Source organism: Camarhynchus parvulus, chromosome 13 (assembly GCF_901933205.1).
Source record: "Camarhynchus parvulus chromosome 13, STF_HiC, whole genome shotgun sequence".
Taxonomy (NCBI): Eukaryota; Metazoa; Chordata; class Aves; order Passeriformes; family Thraupidae; genus Camarhynchus; species Camarhynchus parvulus.
In genome coordinates, this window is record NC_044583.1 from 7,883,247 (window position 1) to 7,905,031 (window position 21,785).

At 43.6% G+C, this 21,785-nt stretch overlaps 1 protein-coding gene across 3 annotated transcripts in view; it reads left to right on the forward strand.

The window, feature by feature from the left end:
- The window catches only part of FNIP1 (folliculin interacting protein 1), a 65,051-nt gene that overhangs the window by 34,462 nt on the left and 8,804 nt on the right, over window positions 1-21,785 (forward strand). For 2 of the 3 annotated variants that reach the window (XM_030957467.1, XM_030957468.1), the window contains exons 3-13: window positions 1,676-1,819; window positions 6,043-6,143; window positions 6,394-6,468; window positions 6,941-7,032; window positions 9,466-9,549; window positions 10,526-10,597; window positions 11,440-11,575; window positions 12,104-12,305; window positions 12,681-12,766; window positions 18,888-19,034; window positions 20,967-21,136. In XM_030957467.1, coding sequence (XP_030813327.1) covers window positions 1,676-1,819; window positions 6,043-6,143; window positions 6,394-6,468; window positions 6,941-7,032; window positions 9,466-9,549; window positions 10,526-10,597; window positions 11,440-11,575; window positions 12,104-12,305; window positions 12,681-12,766; window positions 18,888-19,034; window positions 20,967-21,136 — 1,309 coding nt within the window. The remainder of the gene's footprint in view (window positions 1-1,675; window positions 1,820-6,042; window positions 6,144-6,393; window positions 6,469-6,940; window positions 7,033-9,465; window positions 9,550-10,525; window positions 10,598-11,439; window positions 11,576-12,103; window positions 12,306-12,680; window positions 12,767-18,887; window positions 19,035-20,966; window positions 21,137-21,785) is intronic. The other variant, XM_030957469.1, reaches the window with a different exon arrangement.

Consider the following 21,785-nt stretch of genomic DNA (forward strand, 5'->3'; position numbering starts at 1 on the left):
TTGCAGGATTTCAGTGAGCTCTCCACTGTGGGGAAAGGAGAGGACGCTGCTTTGTGTCAGGAAAGCTGACAGGGCTGGGGGAAAGTGAACACTTCCCTCCCCTCTGTTGCTAATTCGTCTGCACATTTTTCCTTCAGGCTTTCTGTGGCAGCAGCTCTCTAAGGGAGCAGCAGTGAAGGCTGCCACGTGGGGCTTTATAGTCCTGGCCATTTTCTGCTGCTTTGCTGAACCACAGTTAGGGCCAAATTTAAGTCACCTGTCCCCAAAAAAATAACCTGGACAACCTAGGACAGAAGCATGGGACTCCCATCCCACCACAGCAGTAAGGCCAGTCATCTTTTCCAACAGCTATTGCTGATTATTGAGCAGTTGTGGAGTTACTAGTGTGTGCCTTGGCTATTTCACACTTTTCTTTATGCCTTTTCCTTAAAAGTTGAGACATGGCCATGTTTTTGTATGAAGGGGAAGCATGTGGCAGAGAGCTGTGAGTCCAGAGATGAAGCTGTGACATATAACAGCACTTCTGTGTTCCCATCTGTCCTAAAACCTTCCTTTCAGCAGGGTTTGCATTCAGCTTGCTCTTACTGGTTTGGTGATTGTGTAGGAAATGGTAATTAAGGAAGTCTTAGGGCAGAGTTAGTGTGGAATTCTGAGCAGTGTAGACTATTTCTGTCTCCTAGTGCTGCCTACCAGCAGATGTAAATAATGCCAACCTTACGGGGGTGTGCTGAAGCGTAACGAGTGTGTGAAAAATACATTGAGACCTTTAGGTGTGGAGGGTTGGCAATGCCAGTGCTGTGTAAACTGCATTAACTTGGTGGATGCTGAGTCTGCTTGGGGTGCTGGCATTCTCAAGGGAAATCACGAATGCTTTTAAATAGTGAATGAAACGTAGTGAAGCATCTCCCATGCCAGGGATTGATAATTCTCTGTGTGTAGAGTGAACACAGATCCTGCCCATTCTGTACATCAATTCCAGCTCCATTGGGGCCCTCTAAACTCTCTGCTCTGCTCTGCTTTCTGTCTGAATCTCTATCAAAATTTACCTTTTGGATTGATTCTCCATAATTTTGCAAATCTTTTTTGCCTTCTCTGTAGCACTGTGTTTTTCAGCATTGTCCATTTTCAGCCTCAGAAATTCCCTCATACAGAAAATGTAAGGAATGTGTCACCTCTGTGCCACTCTTGAGAGAGTCTAGGGGGCTTAGACACAGCTAGGGAGAGATCTGTGAAAAACAGGATCTTTTCTCTCCACTTGCCCTTGTAACATGAATCTTCTGAATTCTGTGTTATTCTTGCTTGAGAATTAATGGTGAGCTGCTGCTTACACTCCTGTGTCGTCTCCACTCTGGCAGGCACAGGGAATAAGGTGGACATTGCCATCCTTCCTTTAAATGCTTTGGTACCATCCTCTCTCCTAATCCTGGGTCTAAAAAAGTCTATTTAGGAAGATGGAGTTGCAGTGACCTGTTGGCTTCTGGCTAATTGGAAGTAAGAGAGCTCAGCTTTCCTTTGGACAGCCAGGCTGCAGAGATATGGTTATATGTTCTATTACCTGTTTCCTGGGGCATGAGCCTTTCACCTGTTAAATATCTTACTTAGGTAAATACAGTGATGCTAACAAAGATTTCAGGTCATGGGACTGAGTGTGTCACATGTGTTGTCTTTATTTCAGAAACTCTGCAGTGATGCTCAGGTGAGAGTTTTTGGGAAATGTTGCCAGCTAAAACCTGGAGGAGACAGCTCTTCTTCCTTGGATAGTTCAATCAATTCATCCTCCTCGTTCTCTGATCCAAGAGAGCAATGCCCAAAATACCAGGTGAGTCACTTCTTTTTTTTTTCCATAACACATGTCAAATGCTAACAGCAGGTGAGGCATGACTGTTTTAAAGTACTTGAAATGAGAGGCTGGCACCGGAGAGCAGGTTTCAGTCAGAACCAAGACCTTGGGTATGACTCAGGAATGTTTAACACTGTAGCTTTGGGTATTATCAAGTCTAAAACCAACCAGCTGGTTCTCTTGGGATGTCTTGAATGGCAGCAATTTTTCCAGGGCATTTGTTCCAATTTGTGACCCAGGTGATAACACTCATTTGGTGTCATCAGACTAGGCACAAATACCTTGGTGTAGATAAAGTAGTCTATTTCATTGTCAAATGCCAGGGAAATAACAGAGAAGCACATTGTCTGTAGGGATAGTCTGTGTAACAGCTTTTGAAGGGATTTGGTGCACTTGAGTTCCATTTTATAGAAGAGATTTTGGCCATGAGAGTAGCTAGAGTCATTTGACACGGATATATTTTTGTCATCTCTCCTTCCACAGATCACAAGTGTTTTATATTAAGCCACCCTAAAATAGAACTAAGCCCTTTTCACTCTTTGTAATGAAGTAATTGTGTGTTTGAGGGAAGCTGCTATCTCCACAACCTGCTCTGGAGTACAATACTACTGATGTCTTAATCTCCCATAGATAGAAGTGAAGAAGCTTCCAGTGCTGACTTTCCTACTGTCACGTTAACTCCTGCTATATTTGGCAAGCTGTGTATTCTTGTTTTCTCTGTCTCATCACACTTTTCCACAGCTTGGGTAAGGTGGCTGAAGATCTGTTTTCCGTTCCTCCCTTCCTGGCAGGGCATTTAGTGTGGTTATGAAAGGAAGAGATGTTTCTGTCAGCAGCTCCCTTCCAGCACAAAGCAACCTCCTTTGTGCACTGTGTGCCCAAGAAAAACCATGCCCCCCACTACCCAGAAACTGGCTCTGCTCCAGAGCAGGCTCTCTGCAAACAATGCTCAATGCTACTAAAGAAAATAAATTTTAGTGTTTGGCAAGAGGGTGTATTTTAAAGCTGTGGAAAGTTTTCCTTTTGAAGTTGCCATTTCCTCATGTGTGTCACTCACTCAAAATGTTACTGAGTTGAACTGAAATCTCAGTGGCTGTGGGACTGTGCCACACACTTTCTGCTGAAGTTGGTCTTCCACAGCATATTTATTGTGAACTATCTACAGCATTCATCAGACTCCTTCCAGGCTACCCCAGCAAGTGAACAGAGAGACAAAAACACAAGAATTCTTTAATGTGCAATAAAATTTATTATTGGGTATGCAGAAGGGCCAGAGTAAGTTTGTCCAGACTTCACTCAGCCTGGCATTTCCTATGTTCTAACTGCTGTGTCTGTAGCCTCAGAGGTTACTTACTGGAGTATTTATAAATTCTCTTGTTTGTTTTTTGTAAGGCTGTAAAATGGAAGTTCAAATAATATAAAACTATGGGGTTTTTAAAATACTGCTTTATGTTTTCTTGTTTAAATACACTTTGATTATATGTGAGCAATTTTAGTTGCAAGGTGAAATAGGATCTGTTCCAGGGTTCTGTATTTGTAATTATGTCCCATATTTAACACTTATTTTCTTAATTGCCTTTTTAATGTACAGATATACTTAGTTATTGACAGGACAATATGCACAGTAAAGGGAGTATTAAAAACTGTAAATATGTTCAGAAATGTAATTTCCAAATCATGTAAATGTTACTACTTCTAATATGCTAATGTGCAATCACAAACACTTGTGGGTATTTTATGATCAGTTTTTATGGGAACTCTAAACTGTGACCTGAGGAGTTGGTTTGTGTCCAGGCTGTCAGTGCCCCAGGCTGTGCCCTTTTTGCCAGATGCTCCTTGGCTACTTTTTGTTTGAGTTTTAATATTTAACCCCTTTCCCCAGTTGGTTGTACTCTGCTTTGGTCTTGAGTGACCTGTATTTTGCAGCATTAGAGGCCCAAAGAGTTGAGCTGTAACAGTGTTTCTATATTAAATGCATAAAATATGTGCCTTTGGTTATGCATGGTAAAATTACTGTTATTAATTGTAGAGGAAATGCCAGACTGAACAGGCCATGGGCTCATCCTATCACACTCTTTGCCTTCAGCAGGGCTTGTCTGTCTTTCAGAGGAAAGGGAAACCCCTATAATTAAATTTGAAAGCAGCTGATTTTCACCCTAATTTGGCTGTCTGACAAAGAAAATCAATACTTTAAGATAAAGTATTTTTACTGAGCTTTAGAATTATATTTTCACAACAGCAGAAAGTTGAAATCAAAACCCACATCAAGGGCTGGACATCTAATCAGAATTGTGTCCTTCATTTGGAGATCTGCAACAGATTTAAAAACAACAATCATAGCATGAGGCTGAAATAATTTGCAGTGTTCTTAAGACAGGATTTTGTGATGCTGGCAAACCTGTTATTTCCTGGAGTCATTAACATCTATGCTGAGATTTCCTTGGAGCTGCTCATTCATACTGACTGGTTTTAAATTCTAGTTTTTCCAGTACTGCCTACAGTGCACCTGAGCAGTGGGATGTCCTGGGAGGCAGAGATGGAAATTTCACTGAGGCTCAGCTAATGATCAGCTTTTGTCCTGTCACTGAATACTTACAAACCTTGGAGTTGTAGCCTCATTTTTACAGTTGTTGTTTCTGCTTTCAGTCATCCCCTCTCCTTGCAGGGATAGATTTCAGAGGTTAAAAGCATGGCTGTTAAAAGTATCATCAGCTTAATTGAGAGTGCTTGAAAAGAACTAAAAATTGAGAAATGTTGTGAGTGTGTTGCCTTTTGGCTGATGAGCATTTCCTTGTTCCTGCCCTTGTTCTGTGGGCTGGTGTGAGCAGGAGCACTGAGTGGGATGTTCACAGCTGTTCTTGCTGCCAGCAGGGGTCTGTGGTGGGGACACCCTGTCCTTGGTTGTGCTCCAGGCTCGCTGTCTGACACTGGCACAGGTTGCCCAGGGAAGCTGTGGCTGCCCTACCCCTGGAAATGTCCAAGGCTAGGTTGGACTGGGCTTGGAGCAACCTGGGACAGTGGGGGAGGTGTCCCTGCCCATGGCAGGGGGTGGAACTGGATGAGCTTCCAGGTCCCTTCCAACCAAACCATTCTGCCAATTCTGTACTTCAGTCCTGTGTAGAACACCTGGTTACTCAGGATTCTGGTTGTTCAGAGCTTGGATAAGGAATATGGAGATGCACTGAGCATCTTCCAGCAGAGTTGTTTCTGTGAGAGGTTTAAGGGATCTTTTAGAAGGATTTCTCCAGGAATGGAGTAATTACATGCTATCACACACTTTGTAGGAAATGTGTTGCTCTTTTGCACAGTGCCAAACCTCCTCATCTGAGAACTGGCTGAGCTCTGTTAGTTAGTGATCGCCACATTTTAAATTATTCAGGGCAAGGCACAGGTGGAGACCCAGCACTTACACTCTGCTGGCCTGGAGGTGAAACAGCCCTGGACAAAGGGACAGTAATCACAGTCATTGAAAACACACCAATAAGAAGTCTGTCTGCAGAGCAGTTGTCTCCAGTTGATTGCCCTGAGTAATTTTTTAATTTTAGGGTTTTGTTTGCAGAATTTGCCCTAGCCAGTGATGCAGCATAGTGACTTTGCTCTTTGGTATTTAGCCTGTGTGCTTTACAGCAAGCTCCTGCCACCAGAGAAGCAGGAATTGCACCACTTTAGCCTGGCATCTAATGCGATGCTGCAGCTCTTTCCTGGTGCCATCACAGAACCACCAGGGAGAGATTCATCCCATATAAAATATCATCCATGGATAAGTTATGATTCAGTCTTTGTCAAGTAAACATTGGTCCAGTTTGGCTCCATTGCACAGTCTAACATCTCCAGTGAACTGCTGATTCTTCTTGTCAGGCAGGAACAAGATTTAGGCTTAATTCAGTGAGGTGTGTTAACACATTCTTAAAAGTTCAGTCCCCTGGCTCAGTGCTGTTGGAATCTGCTCCCTCTCACCTAGGTGGGTTTGGTTTGTTGCATGGTTTTAGTGGTTGAGCTCACAGCCAGTGTGAAGATCACTTTCTCTGTTAGAATTATCTTGATTAAACTGTTCAACTTTGCATGTTCAACTGTGTCCCAGCAAGATATTTTGCATATTTTTATTTTAAATAAGGAATACTTTCTCTCTTGTGTGTTGCCTTAGCAGAAATGTGCCTCTAAAATGCTTAAAATCAAACGTTGGTGGGTTTGATTTTTTGCAGGGTTCTCGGTGCTCCTCAGATGCCAACATGCTTGGAGAGATGATGTTTGGCTCTGTGGCCATGAGCTACAAGGGCTCCACATTGAAAATTCATCAGATCCGGTAAGATGAAGTTTTTGCTGCAGGTGTTTTCAGAAGACTCACTCCTTAGTGCTGATAAACAGTGAATTGAATGGCACAAGTGCGGAGTAAAATGGATTTCTGTGTTTGCTTTAAAGTCAGTCTGATGTCATTTTTGAAATAAAAGGCTGTTATGTCGTGTTAAGGTCAATAAAATCTGGAGGGCTGTGAAATGGAAGGCAAAGCCTGTCTTTGCACTGTTTGTGGCTGACATCTCCCTCCTCTTCCCCAGCTCCCCTCCCCAGCTCATGCTCAGCAAGGTGTTCACAGCTCGCACGGGAAGCAGCATCTACGGCAGCCTGAACACGTGAGTGCCCTGCCCTTTGTAGCTATTGCACAGAAACAGCTGAATGGAAGGACACACAGGACTTTCTTTGGACCCTCCAGATTCTTTCTCTAAAAAAACAACTCCTTGCTACATCCTGTCAGTGGTGTCCTCACCTTTCCCTCACGGTTGTCTTCACCTCAGCTGGCTCTAAGGGAATGAATGAACTATTCCTTCCATGCTGATATGGTGAAGCTTGATATTGTAAGGTACTTGGGGATTCAGTCCAAGATGAAGAAAAATACAAAAATATCAAAATACAAAAATATTATAAAAATATGTTACAAAAATATCTGTTTTCTGTTATTAAGTGACACGCCTTAGGCTATGAAATCTTTTTCTAGTAGAAGCCTGTGTTCTTACCTTGTCTGTTCCATTTTGGCTATAATGAACTATCTCTATTCTACTGAAATACAAATCACTGGTTTTGTTATATGTTTTATGTTTGTTATAGGTTGCAGGACAGTCTTGAGTTCATTAATCAAGACAGCAATACATTAAAGCCTGACCACAGTACAATTATGAATGGACTTCTTGGGAATATAGGTAATTGCAAACAGCTTTTATTTGCTGATATCTTTAATTGAGTAAACATAGATTCTAGAACATGCAAATCTTTTAAATAGAATCAAATTTTAAAAAGCTAAAGATGTAACAGAAGATTAATGCTGATGGAGCTTGGAGGAGAATAACTTGGACTGTTCAGGGAATTAGCAGTCATTCAGTATACACAGCTGCATATGGGTATACAAAATACATAATAGAAATATTTATATATACTTAAGTTCAAATACAGAAAATGTTGGAAAATAACATTCTGTAGAAATTCCTGAAGAGCATATCTCTGATCAGGCAGGACTGATTCTGCCTGGCTCAGTTCCCTGGTTTTATTGTCATTAATAATTCCTGTTCTGCTCTGTACTCTGCCCACCTGAGCACTTGTGGCTGTGTGTCCTGTACGAGTCTCAGTTAACCTTGCACAGCTGAGCTGCAGCTTTGGATCAGATTAGACAGAATATCTCTGTGTTCTCTCCTCTGGCTGACCATGGCAGCTAAGCAGTCTTGAGAAACCATCTGGTGTCCTCAGTTCTCAGCTTCCCTGGAGGGGCTGTGGGTGGAGGCTCCATGAGCATTAGATAACAAAGGTCTTGGCTTTTCCTCTTGGAACAGTAGAGCTGATAGGACAGGACTTCAGTGCTTGGTTGCCCAGTGTAGCAGCCTGATCCATGGCTCTCTCCCCCCTTTCTGTTCATTTTGATTGTTGACTTTCCAAACAAATGTCTGTTGTAGGTGGAATAAGGGGCTTATTTTCACAATTGCTTTCCAGGAAATTGCTGTGTGTGAAATATGCTTTTATAGGGTTGGAAGTAAGGGGTATATTTGATGACTGTGATACTCTTAAATGGGTTTCTGACTCTGATGTGGTTCTAGATCTTAGGGGTGTTTACTGCTTTCCTTCACATTGACTTTGCCAAGACTGTGCCCAAGCATGGGCTTAAATGCTGCTCAAGCTCATGAGCTGTATACCTCATTAAAATAATTTACAGTAGTCCATTTGTAAGGGAAACCAATTAAGGTTGTAAGAACCTTACAGCCTACACATTCATTTCCCACAGTCCTTGCAGTCTTCAGTTGTGATTTTTGCAGTGAACGTGGTGCCTGATCTAAGACACAGGAGATCACCTTCATCAACTGTTAGGTTTTGCTGTGGCTTGTGCCTGGCAGAAGTTTGCTGTAGCATTAGAGTGATCTAAACTGCAAGTTCCAGTTCAGATAAGGCAGCTCTTAGGCATGGAGTGATTCAGGTGTAGCCAGTGCCACCTGTCCCCTGTGTCCAGCTGTGAGGTGACTGGTGACTGCCCCAAGAACTGAGCAGGAGGTAGCAGCACCTCGGGGCAAGGGTGTGTGGCAAGAGGCACAAGGTTGCCAGCAAGAAGAGGATGCTGAAATTTTCTTTGTGATTGAGCTGCACAAGTTTTCAACAGTGTTTGTTTACAGTTCCCATTTGAGCACAGAGGGAACCCTAAGTAAAGCAGGGAGAGGAGTTAATCTGTAACTGCAGCATTTCCAACAACTGTGCTCAGCAGCAGAGACTCACCTGTGACAGGAGGAGGGTTTATGTGTTTTGGCTGGGAACTGTTTACAAGGTGCTTTTTTCACATGTGCTGGTTAAAAAAAAACAACAACAAAGCAGCCCTGGTCATGTGTTCCCTTTAATGACTGGAGGCCTGAGAGTATGGAAGGGAGGTTTGAGGTGCAGCCTTTGTGTTTTGTATAATCAGAAAACTTTGAGTGAGCATTGGCTTCAAATATAGGAGGGGGACTGGCAATTAACTCTTTAAAAATACTTATATGTTTTTTCTGGCTCTATGTACAGTAAATACAGTTTCCCTGGTATATCTATAATCCAGTATTACTTTTAAAATGCACTACTGAGACTGCTAACATTTTCTATGTGATCATTTCACTCAACTTATGTACTGACTATTCTCAGAACTATTTGAGCCTATAATTTTCTGTTGGTTCTGCTAAGATGAATTCCTGCCTTCTTTCTCCCCCTTCCTCCTCCTCTTCAGAAGCAGTGTCCCCAGGCACCCCACCAGTGTGGATGTTAAAACAAACATTATACTCTGTGATGAATCTCCTGTTTGTGGTCAAGTTAGGCTTTGAGCCTGCATAAATTAATCATTTTTCAACCTTAAAATAAAAAAAAGAAAAAGTCCTTTTGAGAAACCCCATCCTTGTATGGGAGACACTGGAAAGCTGGGTCTATTATTTTAATGTGTAAATACTGTATAGCCCAGCTGTGAGACTCACCCTCACATCAGCGTTCTGGTCAAGCCTCAGAGCTGTTCTCCTGCCTGTGTTACTCTGCATTTATGTTGGCTCAAACCTTTCCCTGCCCTGGCCCCCTCCCTATGGACTGTTCTGCTTTACTAACCTCATTCTCTGATGTGTATTTTACGTTTTGCCATGTAGGTCTTTCCCAGCTTTGCAGCCCCAGGCGGGCATTCTCAGAGCAAGGTCCGCTCCGCCTCATCCGGAGCGCCTCTTTCTTTGCAGGTTTGCTGTGTGCTGTGTGCTGTGCTGTGGGGCTAGTCTAGCTGGGGTGACAAACTCTGTGGATTTGTAGTTTAGCCCTGCAAATAAGATCTCATATTAAAAAAAAAAAAAGAAAAAAATGGACAGTGGTGTTTGCTCCCTTACCTTTCTGGACACATTCCTTAAATCCCCAAAGGACAGCAGGCATTTAATAGTCCTCTTTAGGATTGTCTGTGTTGTTTTGTTTTGGAAACTTAAATATTTAAATATGGAATTAATATTTATGGGGATCGTATTTTACAATGATGTCAAGCTATTGTGATCTGGATTGGTTTCAACCAAACTGTAAAAATTAGAGCTAAATTAGATTAATTCAAAATGGACATTTCTTGCTTTTAGTGGATCTTATTTCCATGGCTGAGTAGCTTTATTTCACACAATATTTGTAAAATATCACATTTAAAGACTGTTGAACCTGACACACCTTTGATCTTGTCTATATGCAGATTGTGAATCTGGACAGCTTACAGCTTAGTTGAACAACCAATGCACTGCTCACAACTTAAAAGTATCCAATTTCTTAAAGACAGCATTCAAAATTCCTTTAAAAATTACATATCTAATACCTGAGAAAGCTGGTATAGGAATGAAGTTGTGTTTATTTTGAGTCTTGGTGGGTTTTGCCTATACATTGAATACTACAAATGTGACCAACATCCTCTTGGTACAATAAAATTTTATTGAAAATTATCTATGGACAGAAACAAAGTCCTGCTTTTAGTTTGCACTAAAATAGGTGTATGTAGAAAAACATATACAGGCTTCTCAGGTAAGTGTTTTGGTTTGTTCAGCTAAGCAGCCTTTCTTGGTGATGGCCTTGTGCAGTGCTGTTGATCTGAATTAATGAGCATGTTTTTGTTTCATTAATTACATGGAGATCTGCAAACAAGAAAGGAACTGTACATTCCCCTGCTAATTGGTATTCCTTGTTTTACAGTTCACAGCAACCCTATGGATATGCCTGGGAGGGAGCAGAATGAGGACAGAGACAGCGGTATAGCAAGATCTGGTAATGGCAATTCCATGTGTTAACCCTGTAAACTCCAAAAATATTCATTTGTCTTGGGATCTCTGCACATCGCTAAGTAGTGCTGAAGTGGGATTGTTCTGGTTTGCTCTGTGACATTAATGACACCTCTCTGTACAGGTCCAGGTGGTGCAGGTGTTGAGGGTGTGTGTTGGGCACCTCACAGTAACCTCACAGCAGTGTCTTTTATTAAACAAGCTGCAAATAAGCATGGCAGATTTAATATTGAAATGAGCTTGCAGCATTTCTAAACAGTACTTGCTGTCATCTCCTTCCCAAATCCAGGAGGCCAGGTTGGATGGGGCTTGGAGCAGCCTGGTCTAGTGAAAGGTGTCCCTGCCCCTGGCAGGGGATGGAATGAGATGAGCTTTCAGATCCCTTCCAACCCAAATCATTCCGTGATTCTGTGTTCTTATTAAACATGAATTAAAAAACATGAATTGGCCTCAACAACACCCCTTTCCTCCCTCCAAATTCAGGATGTTGAACACTTGGGCTAGGATTGTAAAGGGTGTTAAAGGATGTGATCAGCATTACTCCTTTCCACAAGGAATTTATTTCCTGATACTCAGGTTGCTGAGCAAGGTGCATCCTGTGCATTACCTATTATGTAAATCAGCAGGACTGTCCCACCCTTGTCATGCTTGCATGGCTTGTTAATGTCATTATAAACTGGTTATTTTTATATTAGAAACATAGATAAGCAAAAGAGAAGGCACTTGAGAAGCAACATCGGTATCTCTTGAGAGACTTGGTTTAGTTGCTGGTGTTATATTCCGAATGCTTTTTTTCTGGAGAGGTTTTTATTCCTCTTGTTGTTGCAGCATCTCTCAGCAGTCTGCTCATCACCCCGTTTCCATCTCCGGGCTCCTCGTTCAACAAGAGCTGTGCCAGCAGCTACCAGCGGCGCTGGCGGCGCAGCCAGACCACCAGCCTGGAGAACGGCGTCTTCCCCCGATGGTGAGCTGGCCATGCCAGGGCTGCTTGCTGCCCACACACCACTGATTCTGCTCTTGCATATGTGCATCTGCTCTTGCTGATGCTTTCACTGGGGTATTTACAGAGGTGTAAGTCAGACTGAACTTTTTTAGTCTCTGTGTGCCTCATGGCGTTTGTTGTTTTTTCACTAACTGGTAAAGCCTTCAGCTATATGGAAATCTGTAGGCTGTAGTTTTTTGAGGATAAGAAGCCCTAAAATTGTACTCAAAACACAAAGTCTTAGTAGGAATGGGAGAGAACTAGAATACCAATATTCTGATCCTACGAACACTTTGAATCTGGTTCCAGAGTTTTGTGATTGCAGAATCAATTAACAGTTGTTTGTAAAAAATCACAAAGGGATTGTTATCAAAGATGATGATTTGACAACACATTCAAGCAAAAGGGATTTGTTGAAGTTAAATGTTCAAGAACTGAATCACACAGGAAACCACGGTACAACTTTAAGCAGTGGATTACATTAACTTTCCCTTTTATTCCTGCTCCAAGGTCCATGGATGAAAGCTTCAACTTGTCAGATGACAGCTCTGGTCCAAACCCAGGAATTGTTAGGAAGAAAAAGATAGCAATTGGGGTTATTTTTTCACTCTCAAGAGATGAAGATGAAAACAACAAATTTAACGAGTTCTTTTTTTCACACTTCCCTCTTTTTGAGAGTCACATGAACAAACTGAAGAGTGCAATAGAACAGGTAAACACAGTTGCTTTTGCTTCTTGCACTTGTGTATGTTCTCCCAGCCCTGCCAGATTAATTTCTAACTCCTGTTGCTAGGTACAAAAGTGGGATCAACTTGATGTTGGGTGTGGGAATTGCATCACTGCAGTTAAAACTTTGACTTTTATGCCTTGAATGGTGAAAAGCACAGAAGAGGCAGAAGCTGCAAATGTGCCTTACCTGTCTTCCCTCAGATGGGAAAGTTGGCACTTGGACCATCACTTTATCACTTAAAAGAATTATTTGCATTACCAGTTGAACAAAAGATAAAGTCAAGCACATGACTTGGTTTTCCATTTTCTGTGCTCCTGTAGCTGTGTGTTACTTATCTGTTTAATGATTGTTTTCAAGGCCATGAAAATGAGTCGGAGATCAGCTGATGCCAGCCAGCGGAGTTTGGCGTATAACAGAATTGTGGATGCCCTCAATGAGTTCAGGTGAGCCATATGTCTCCTGTCCTTTCTGTCTCTTTCTTCAAAAGCGCCTGAGCCTGTTTTAGAAGGATCTTCTTAGTGCAGGATAAGTAACGTAAAATGTCTAAAGTCTTCTGCAAAAGTCAGTACAGCAAAGGACTGGTGATGCCAAGCCATCCTAATGTGTCTGAGGTTTTGGATTTTTCCAAGTGTGTGTGTGTCCATCAGTTGTGTGTGAACAGGACACAGATGTTCAGGGTTTTCTATGCTTTGGGTGATAAGGAAGCTCCCAAAGACCTCTTAAATGGTCTTTTGTGGCCTGTTGAGAGGGGGAAAAGCATTGCAAAGCCCTGTTAGGGAAATCTTCCTCTAGTGTGCATTGTCCTGATGTGTGAGCAAAGCTCACCCCTCTCTAAGCTGTGCTCCAAAGGTGTTTCAGAAAAACAGTTAGGAAGAGAAGAGCTGTCTTTTCCCACAGTCACATGCAGTGCTGTAATCTCTGGCTATTGGTACCTGCAGAGCCTCTCTGTTCGGCAGTTATTATACAAAGTAACACAGATAAGCACATCCCTGGCATTTAGCTGTATTTTCTTTCCATAGTTGAAGTCATGGGGAGGGAGTTAAGATGAAATCCATCTGTTTGGAGTGATTCATCTCCTCTCAGATGGGAGTGGCAGGGTGCTTCCTTTTACAACCACTGTAGAGCTGCTTTTTAGAGACATTATTGAAGACAGCTCTCTGATGTTATAAAAAGAAATTTCTGACATCAGGATGTATTTTACTGAACAGAGAAGGATCCTGAGGGCTCACTTATTTTTCCACAATTCCACTTCTTACCTGAATGCCATGGATTGGGTGGTGCTGCAGGATGAAGGCACAGTGTATTTTAAATTTTTTTAGAAGCTCACCTCCAGGCAGTCACATGGAAGGGCAGGGGATATGTCCTGTAGGGACAGAAAGCAGAACAGGGGAGCACGTGGGCCTGTGGATGGGATAAGCTGTGCCAAGAGAAGGAGCAGAGGGAGCTCATGACTGCTGGCAGCCACTGATCCAGCCCAGGGGCCTGAGACAAGTTCAGCAACTCAGAGCAGCCACAATGATTCCTCCCCTCCCACAGCTCTGCCCCGTCTCTTCTTCCAGGTCTCTCCCTGAGCCACTTCTGTGCCTTCCCACCCTCTGTTAACACCAGCTCCCCAGCTGTTTTCCAAACCTTTCCCCCAAAACATTCCCCCTCAAGATATACACAGTGGACTTTGCCCGTTCTCCTTTGTCCTTCCAAGTTAAACAGTTCCAGAGGGAGGGGAGGGGCACCTATCCCAAGTCAAAAGCAGGAAAAAACCCCTGAAAACACAGGCCAAATCCCCTGTGCTGGCTTTTCCTCCTGAAGGGACACTCAGCAGTGCTGAGCTGGGATGGGGTGAGGAAGGCTGCTGTGGTCAGGCTGAGGAAGAAAGCAGTGTTCCAGCAGACACAGACTGGGACTCAGTGCACTCCAGGAGCTGGGATCATTCCCATGACATGGCCATTGCATAACCAGCACTTGGAGCTGAACCACCAGTTCTATGCAGAGGTTTCCATGGTGATATAAATATTACTCTTTAATAGTGCAATGAAGTTAATTAAATCCAATTTAATTTCATAGAAATGAATTTCCTGGGGCAGCAGCCTTTGGCAATTTTGGGTTTTGCTGGGGTTTTTTAAGGGATTGCATTCAGAGGTGGGCAACAGCTGGTGCCCCCAGTCTGGGCAGGGTCCTTGTGCCCCTGTGACATGTGTGACATGCATGTCATCCTCATTTCTGTGACATGCAAGACCCCCTTGCTTTTCAAAGCAATGCAGGATGTGTCTGGTAAGAAAAGAGAGGTATATTTAAATACCAAAGGCTGGATGCAAAGATGCTTTGGCACAGGTTCAGCAAACCCATTTAGGACACTATTATCTCTTTAGGTGTCTGCTTTCCCACTGAAGTCACGGGGAAGTCAGGAGACGAGTCCTTTGGTGAACCTGAGACTTGTGTTGATTCCTGTCCTCTTAGCAAATTGTGCTGGAGGGAAGAAGGGTGCTGACTTCAGTGGGCTGGTGATTCTAAAATGTAATCCTGTTGCTGGTTTAACTCATTGCAGTCTTGTTGTTTTAAGGAGAATATTTTTTGTTTGTTTTTCTTTAAACCCTCCCAGATTTTCAGAGGTGCTCAAGAGTAGCTGGTGTGCACTCATCTGGTGATCAGAACAGCCTCAGATCAGTGGGCATGGGGGATGTGCTGCCCTGCTGATCAGGGAAGGAAGCCTCTCACCCCAGAGTCCCCTCTGCAGGGAAGGGGCTGTGGCTGTAGGTCACTCCACTGCCTGCAAAAAGGGAGCTGGGTCAAAGCTGGAAAACAAAGCTGCCTTCTCTCAAAGGCCCAGGCTGCTTCTGCAAATTGGAGGCTGTTGATAAATTTGCCATCAATTTGGTGCCCAGCTCCAGGCCTACCTTTGCATCATTAGTCACTTTACAGCAATTTTTAATTTTCTAAAGCACTGATGGGTTTAGCTATTAACACTTGACTTAGAGGCTTAGAACTCTCTATGGATGTCAGCTGTGCAGACACATGACTTAGGAAATAAGCTACTGTACTTGCATAAACATTTTGGCTCCCCCAGTCCCTGAGGCCAGCACAGCACATTGATAACACAGATTATGCATGTGACTAATACCTGTGTGGCACAAATGCTGGCTGGCAAGGAAACCCTGAGTGCAGGGCCCGGGGAAACACCTCTCTGCTCTCTGGCAGACAGATTTGATCCCATTTTCTGCCAGTAATTTTTAAGCAGCTTATGCTGCTGTGAACTGAGTGTGCTCAGTGGTGCCAGCACGGGCACTGAGTGGGGGAGCCCCGTTCCTGCATTCCCTGCAGTGGGGATTGCCTTTGTTTTGTTGTTCCTTTTTAAGGAAAAATCATCTTTGGAAGGATGGAATGAGGATAGGAAACAAATGTATGTGAATTAAGCTTTATAAACCACCGATTATTTTCTTTCTTTGCCATTATGTTGTGGCTCCTAAACAGCAGAGCTGCTCTGGGGGCACAGTGCTGAGGGTCAGTGTGTTTTCCTTGGGGAAGAGAGGGCTGCAGCAGGATGCTTTCATCCATGAGGAGCTGTGTTCATCCATGAGGAGCTGTCTGGCTCGTTTGGTTTGTACAGCACCAGGGAAAGATGTCTTGGATTGGTTCTGAAAATTGGTACTGAAACCCAGGATGGTTGGGGGTGTTATGTGGGTGAGGGTGGAGCAGCTGTGCTGGGGTGTCCGTGGGAGCAGGGCTGCTCACCTTGGTGCCACCTGTGCCCTCAGGGCAGGCAGACCCCAGAGGAATTGGGCTGGGCTTGGCTCAGGGCTTCCTTTTTGCTTGGCCAGGCTGGGCTTCACTGGCTCTCAAACCCTGTGAGATGTGAAGGTGTTTCCTGAGGGGCTCTCTGGCCCCTTGCTCGATGCTCCACTGCTGGGGCCAAGGTGCCTGGAGGCTCCAGGCTGGAGTTCAGCCTCCCAGAGGTGTTTCCAAATATAAACCAATTTAAATGTACTGGAACCCTCAAAAGAGCAGAGTCTCTCATTAACTGAGCTTTCCCTCACATGCTGGTGTGTGTGTGGGGAGGGAGGGGAGGGGGTGCTGCTGCAGATGGCCAGGAGGAGAGTGGCCAAGTGAGTTTTTAATGATTGTTATTTTTAAAATCCTGTTAACTTCCCCGTAGTGTTTGAGGAGGGTTTCTTCGTGCGTTTTTTTTGTTTTGTTTTCGTTTTTGCCCTTTGCTGTCTGGCAGGAGAGCTTCCCTGGGTGTTTGAAGAGCTGGGAAGCAGTTAATCCTTGCCCTTGGTCTGTGTGCCATTGCTGCCTTGGCTGGCTGGAGGGTTCCCTGTGCTGCAGTCACATGCCTGCTGGCCAGGGGCCAGGGCAATCTGATCTGGCTCGGAGGAAACACTATCAGCTGCAGATGCAGCCAGGGTTACCAGAATAGTAAATAACGAGTCACAAGACTCAGGCTATCCTTTCAACGAAAACAAGTATTTTAATATGTTGGTTTTAGTGTAGAAGTAGTTTCTTTTTTCAAAACAGCCGAGCTGCAAGAGGCTTGGCTTGGGTTAGTTTGCATAGGATGGAGAAATAAGCTGTGTTTTACGTTAAGTTGTGCTGTTTATCTTCAGCCTCTCAGGTCAGCTGTGTCTGGGGGGTGTAAGCTTTCATACTTGTTTTGAGCTTTTAAACTCCTTGAGATCCCTGGACTTGAGGTTTCTTTTTTTTTTTGGCATCTTTAACATCTGCTCCAGTTAATGGGCTGTGGACAGAAAGCTTTCTCCTATTAAACCCCCCCAGTCCCAGGTTACCCCTGCAGAGGAATGAAGTCCCAGTACCCCAAGATTGTGCTGCTGGAGACCCTCTGGTGCCCCAGAGGCAGGGCTGGTGTCCCTGGCTGTGTGCCCCACTCCTGTCTGGGCAGCAGGACTTGTGCTCAGGCTGGGCTTTCCTGCCAGGACAGGACCAGCAGCAGAGGTAACGTGGAGCAGCTGCTGAGGCTGCTCCAAAGTGACCCAGCAGAGCCTCTGGGGGCTGGGGAGTGCAGAGGTAACTCAGCTGTCCCCCTCTCTAGCACACCGACTCTTTAGTGGTGCTCTCATCATGCTTCTGGCAGTGGAGGATTTGAAGGTGTAACCTTTGAAGAAGACAGGGTTGATTTTGGCTGTTGTGAACACAAAGAATGGATTTTGTATTTGATGAAAATTGTTAGGGAAAGTAAAGCACAAAAAGCCACTGCCCCCTCACCTTCTTCCTTCAGGAGCAGCCCTGGTGACCTCAGTCACCTTTGCTGCCCTTTGGGGAGCAGCTCTGGGGTCACCACCCAGCTGCTTCTGTGCCCAGGAGCTGGGGGTGCCTCCCTCGTCCCCAGGCTGGGATGTGCTCTGCTGCTGCTGCTGCTGACGTGCAGCTCTCACTTCCTGGGAGTTTCTCTTTAAACACTAAACCATGGAAGATCTGGCAGCTGCTGCTCCAGTGTGTTTGCCTGCCTGCTCTGCACAGCTTTGCTGCTGGAAGTGTCTGTAAATTCTGAGACCACGATATCCAGAGAAGATATAGAAGATATAACAGAAATTCAGAAGTTTTTATAGCTATAAAAAAGAAGATATAAGATCTTTATAAATCAGGGGTGGTGCTAGGGATAATGGGGTAATGTGTATCTTTGCCTTTTAAAACAAAAATACTTTGCCTAGAAAAAGTAGTGCATTAGGCAAGGAGAAACCTGAATTGATCAGTCATTTCCCATGTCCTTTTGGGCTTTTTCAGGGTTACATGTTTACTGTGTTAGAAAGACAGCTTCCCATAGTGTCATAATGTAGGCTTTGTACTTTAAACTATAACTTGTTTATTATATTTTAGAGGAGTTTAACAATAATCTGAGGGATTTTAATCTGGTATTTTACTGCAGAGCAAATTTTTAATTGTACATTTACTGTCCTCTGTAGAGTCAAAAAGGATGTGGTGAGTGTGTAATAGGTACAGCCACAGGGTGCCTTTACTGTCATCATCTCTATTTAAAGCTAAAGATGTGAACTGGTTCCCTGCTCTACACACCCACACTTCATATAGGTTTGGCCTGGAGATTCACCAAGTTTTTAAAGCAAGGAGGAAGTTAAGGTATATTTATAAGTCAGATATATACAATCTTGTCCTAGTCATAAATAAAGCAGAAGTTTGTTTTAAATGAAATTAAGAACAAGTAGGGAGATAAGAAGAAATTATCTCTTCCTTCTTCATTCAGAGCAGGGCAGCTCTTGACTTGTGCCAGGGCATGTTGCTGTGTTTGGGATCAGGTCAGGTGGATGCAGGAGGAACCTGTGAGGTTCAGCTCTCTGAGGTAAAGGGTGAATTTGTGCTATTTAATGAACAACATGGTTTGGGTAATGGTTGCTGAGAAAATTTTGTTTCTGATAGAAATGAGAGCTGGATTAAATGTTGCACAGAATTCTTTTAAGCTGGGATTTCTACTTTTTGTTTGTGTTGTTGTTTGGAGTTTTTTGTTTGGCTTGGTTTTTTGGGGGCTGTTGGGTTTTTTGCTTGGGTTTTTTGTTTGGTTTTTTTCTTTAACCTCCTGGATTTTTTTGTTTTGTTTTCTAGAACAACTATTTGCAATCTCTACACGATGCCACGGATTGGGGAGCCTGTCTGGCTCACCATGATGTCAGGGACACCAGAGAAGAACCAGCTGTGCCATCGCTTCATGAAGGAGTTCACTTTCTTGATGGAAAATGCTTCTAAAAATCAGTATGGTGGATTTTAGTTTCTAAATTACATATGTGATGGTGCCTTTTTATTTCAAACCAATTTTTAAATCAGTTGTTAAAATCCTGATAATCAAAGAATCAAAAGGCCATCCATAAATACCTTCTTTTTGAAACAAATAACAAATTATCTCATTAAATTCCTGCTTCCTCACAATCCTCTAAATCTTGATAGAGGCTGAACATCTGAAACATGTCCATAGGAAGTGTGTGATGTGTGTGGATGTCTGGAAAGGAGTGAAGATACCTTACAAAATGCATTAATTTATCTTTCAGAATCAGTTATCATGTGATGAGCAGGATTATACATTCAGGAAGAGCTGTGTCTGTAATACTGTCAGACCACAAACCTTAAATATCATTTTAAAATGCCACTAAAGAACTGCTGTGCTCTTTAGTGCTCACTCACCTCTCTGGCCTCAGGCCCCAGCTGTGAGCAGATGTTGAAAACTGAGAAAGAAAGAAAGAAAGTTCCTGATAAACTGGGGAAAGTCTGATAAATTTACTCTTTTGTCAATACTTTAGCCCCTTTCTTCAGGGCATGAGCAGGGGAAGTTTTTAAAGGGTTTATCTCCATTAAAGTCCTAAAAAGAGCACAAACCTAGTTTGGGTAGGGGTGTCACCAGCAGATCAGATATTTGGTCAGGGGCACTGCTCCCTGCAGGGTGGGAAGAGGCTGCCGCTCCCACCCTCCAGCTCTGCCACCACCTTTGTCATCTCTTCTGTCCCCTGAGGGGAAGGTGACAGTGGTCACTGTGCTCTGCCTGCTCCTGCCCCAGGGCAATGGGAGAAACCACAGGGAGTTTCGAGGGGTGCAGATGTATTTTCTAAAGGTCAGTTCCTGCTTCAGTGGATGTCTTTGCTGGGGTTGTCTCCTTTGATCCCTGCCATGCTGAGTTCTGTACATGTTGGTTACATTTAAATAGTCATTTATTTGGGTTTGTTTTCTTTATTTTAAATATAATAAGATTTTAAGTGATGGAAACCAGAGAAAAATTAAGCCCTTTATCCTTCCCAATCTAGTTTTAAATCTCCTCTCCTCCTTTGGCTGTCTCTGTGTGGCTGCATGGAAGCTGTAGGGTTCCTGATGCTTGTAAATTATTCAAATAACACTATTTTGAGACACTTGGCTCTTTTCCTCCCCACACATGAGCCACTGTGGCCAACAGCACCATGTGTTGGTGTGTGGAGCTGTAAGAAGCCTCCTGGGCCAAGCTCCTGCCAGGAAAACCAACTGGGAAAACTCCACAGAGCAGAAACCTTGCTCTATCATTGCAGTAAATCAGATAGTTAATGTTTTTCAGGAAGTTTTTTCACCTCAATTGCTTAGCCAGTGAAAACTGTTTTGCCAGCCTAAGAACACAGCTTCTCTGGCTGAGCACAGAACTTTGTGGGGGTTATTTTTGAAAAGGAGCAGCCATGTGGGCCAAAATTGCACAATAGTTAGGTGAAAGAACACAGCACCCAGCTGTTTAACAGGTTTGGTGGCAATAGTCTTCCTTCTCATCCACAGTCACAAGGGGTTTGGGATCTCCTTGGAGTACAGGGGCCACACAGTGCCACTGCTTTCTTAGAGTGAGTGAAATAAATTGGTTTTGAGATGTTTTACAACGTAAAACTTGCAAAATAGGAAGCCTTATAATTATTGCCAAACAGAGTAAGTGAGATGCCACAAAGTTGAAATATTTCATTTTACTTTAAATGTGTGTTCTAAAAAAGAGCTTTGCCAGGGTGGGAGGGAGGGTCCAGCCACCCTTTCTCTCCCCAAGGAACCAAGACTGAAGGGATGATCTCTGCTGATTTATCAGGCTATTTCTTTAATCCTTCATCCATATAGACTAGAGTTGCTGTCAGTTTAACGTCTTGAGTGTATATCTGGAAAAAGAAAAAAACATGTTGAACATTTTGCTTTCAGGTTTTTACCAGCTTTGCTGACTGCAGTGCTGACCAACCACCTGGCCTGGGTCCCCACTGTCATGCCCAATGGCCAGCCACCAATAAGAATCTTCCTGGAGAAGCATTCTTCCCAGAGTGTGGACATGCTGGCCAAAACTCATCCCTACAACCCACTGTGGGCTCAGCTTGGTAGGTGGCAAATACCTCTGAACCCCCAGCAGCTTTACAGACTTGGGAGTGCATGAGGCGGTGTTTGTGGTGCTGCTTACTCCCCTCCCAGGTTATTTATTTTCAATACAAAATGAGACAAAAGTGTGTTTCAAGCTTAGAGGTGGTCACTGTGGTTTTTTGTATGCTCTAAGTTTAAGGCATTATCCATTAAAAAATGTTAGTCAAAAAGTAAAGCCCTGTTTAGTGCTCTGTGTTAGGTCCCTTAGGGTCCCCTGCTCTGGTGCTGGTGGAGGATTCCAGGTCTCCTCTGGTCCTCCTCCTCCTGTAGGGAAAATCTGCTTTTGTGTTTTGGGATGCCATTATCACTAAACCTCATTCTGGAAGGAGAAAATGAAGAAAATTCATCTTTTGATCAGAAGTGAACATACTTCTAATACAACAGAGTGAAGCAGAACAGGAAGTCAAAGCTTGGCAAGCCCCAGGGAAGGTCTCAGAGCCCAGTCAGTGCTGTAGCTGGTCACGCTGTCTGATAATTGCCCAGTAGAGAAGAGCAGGGGGGGTTAGATTGTCCTGCTCTGCACACAAACTCAGTCATAGGATTTCATTAGGGAAGGTAAGGAAGGTTTTGTGAAGTTGTCCTATTATTGGACAGGTAGGAATGGCCAGG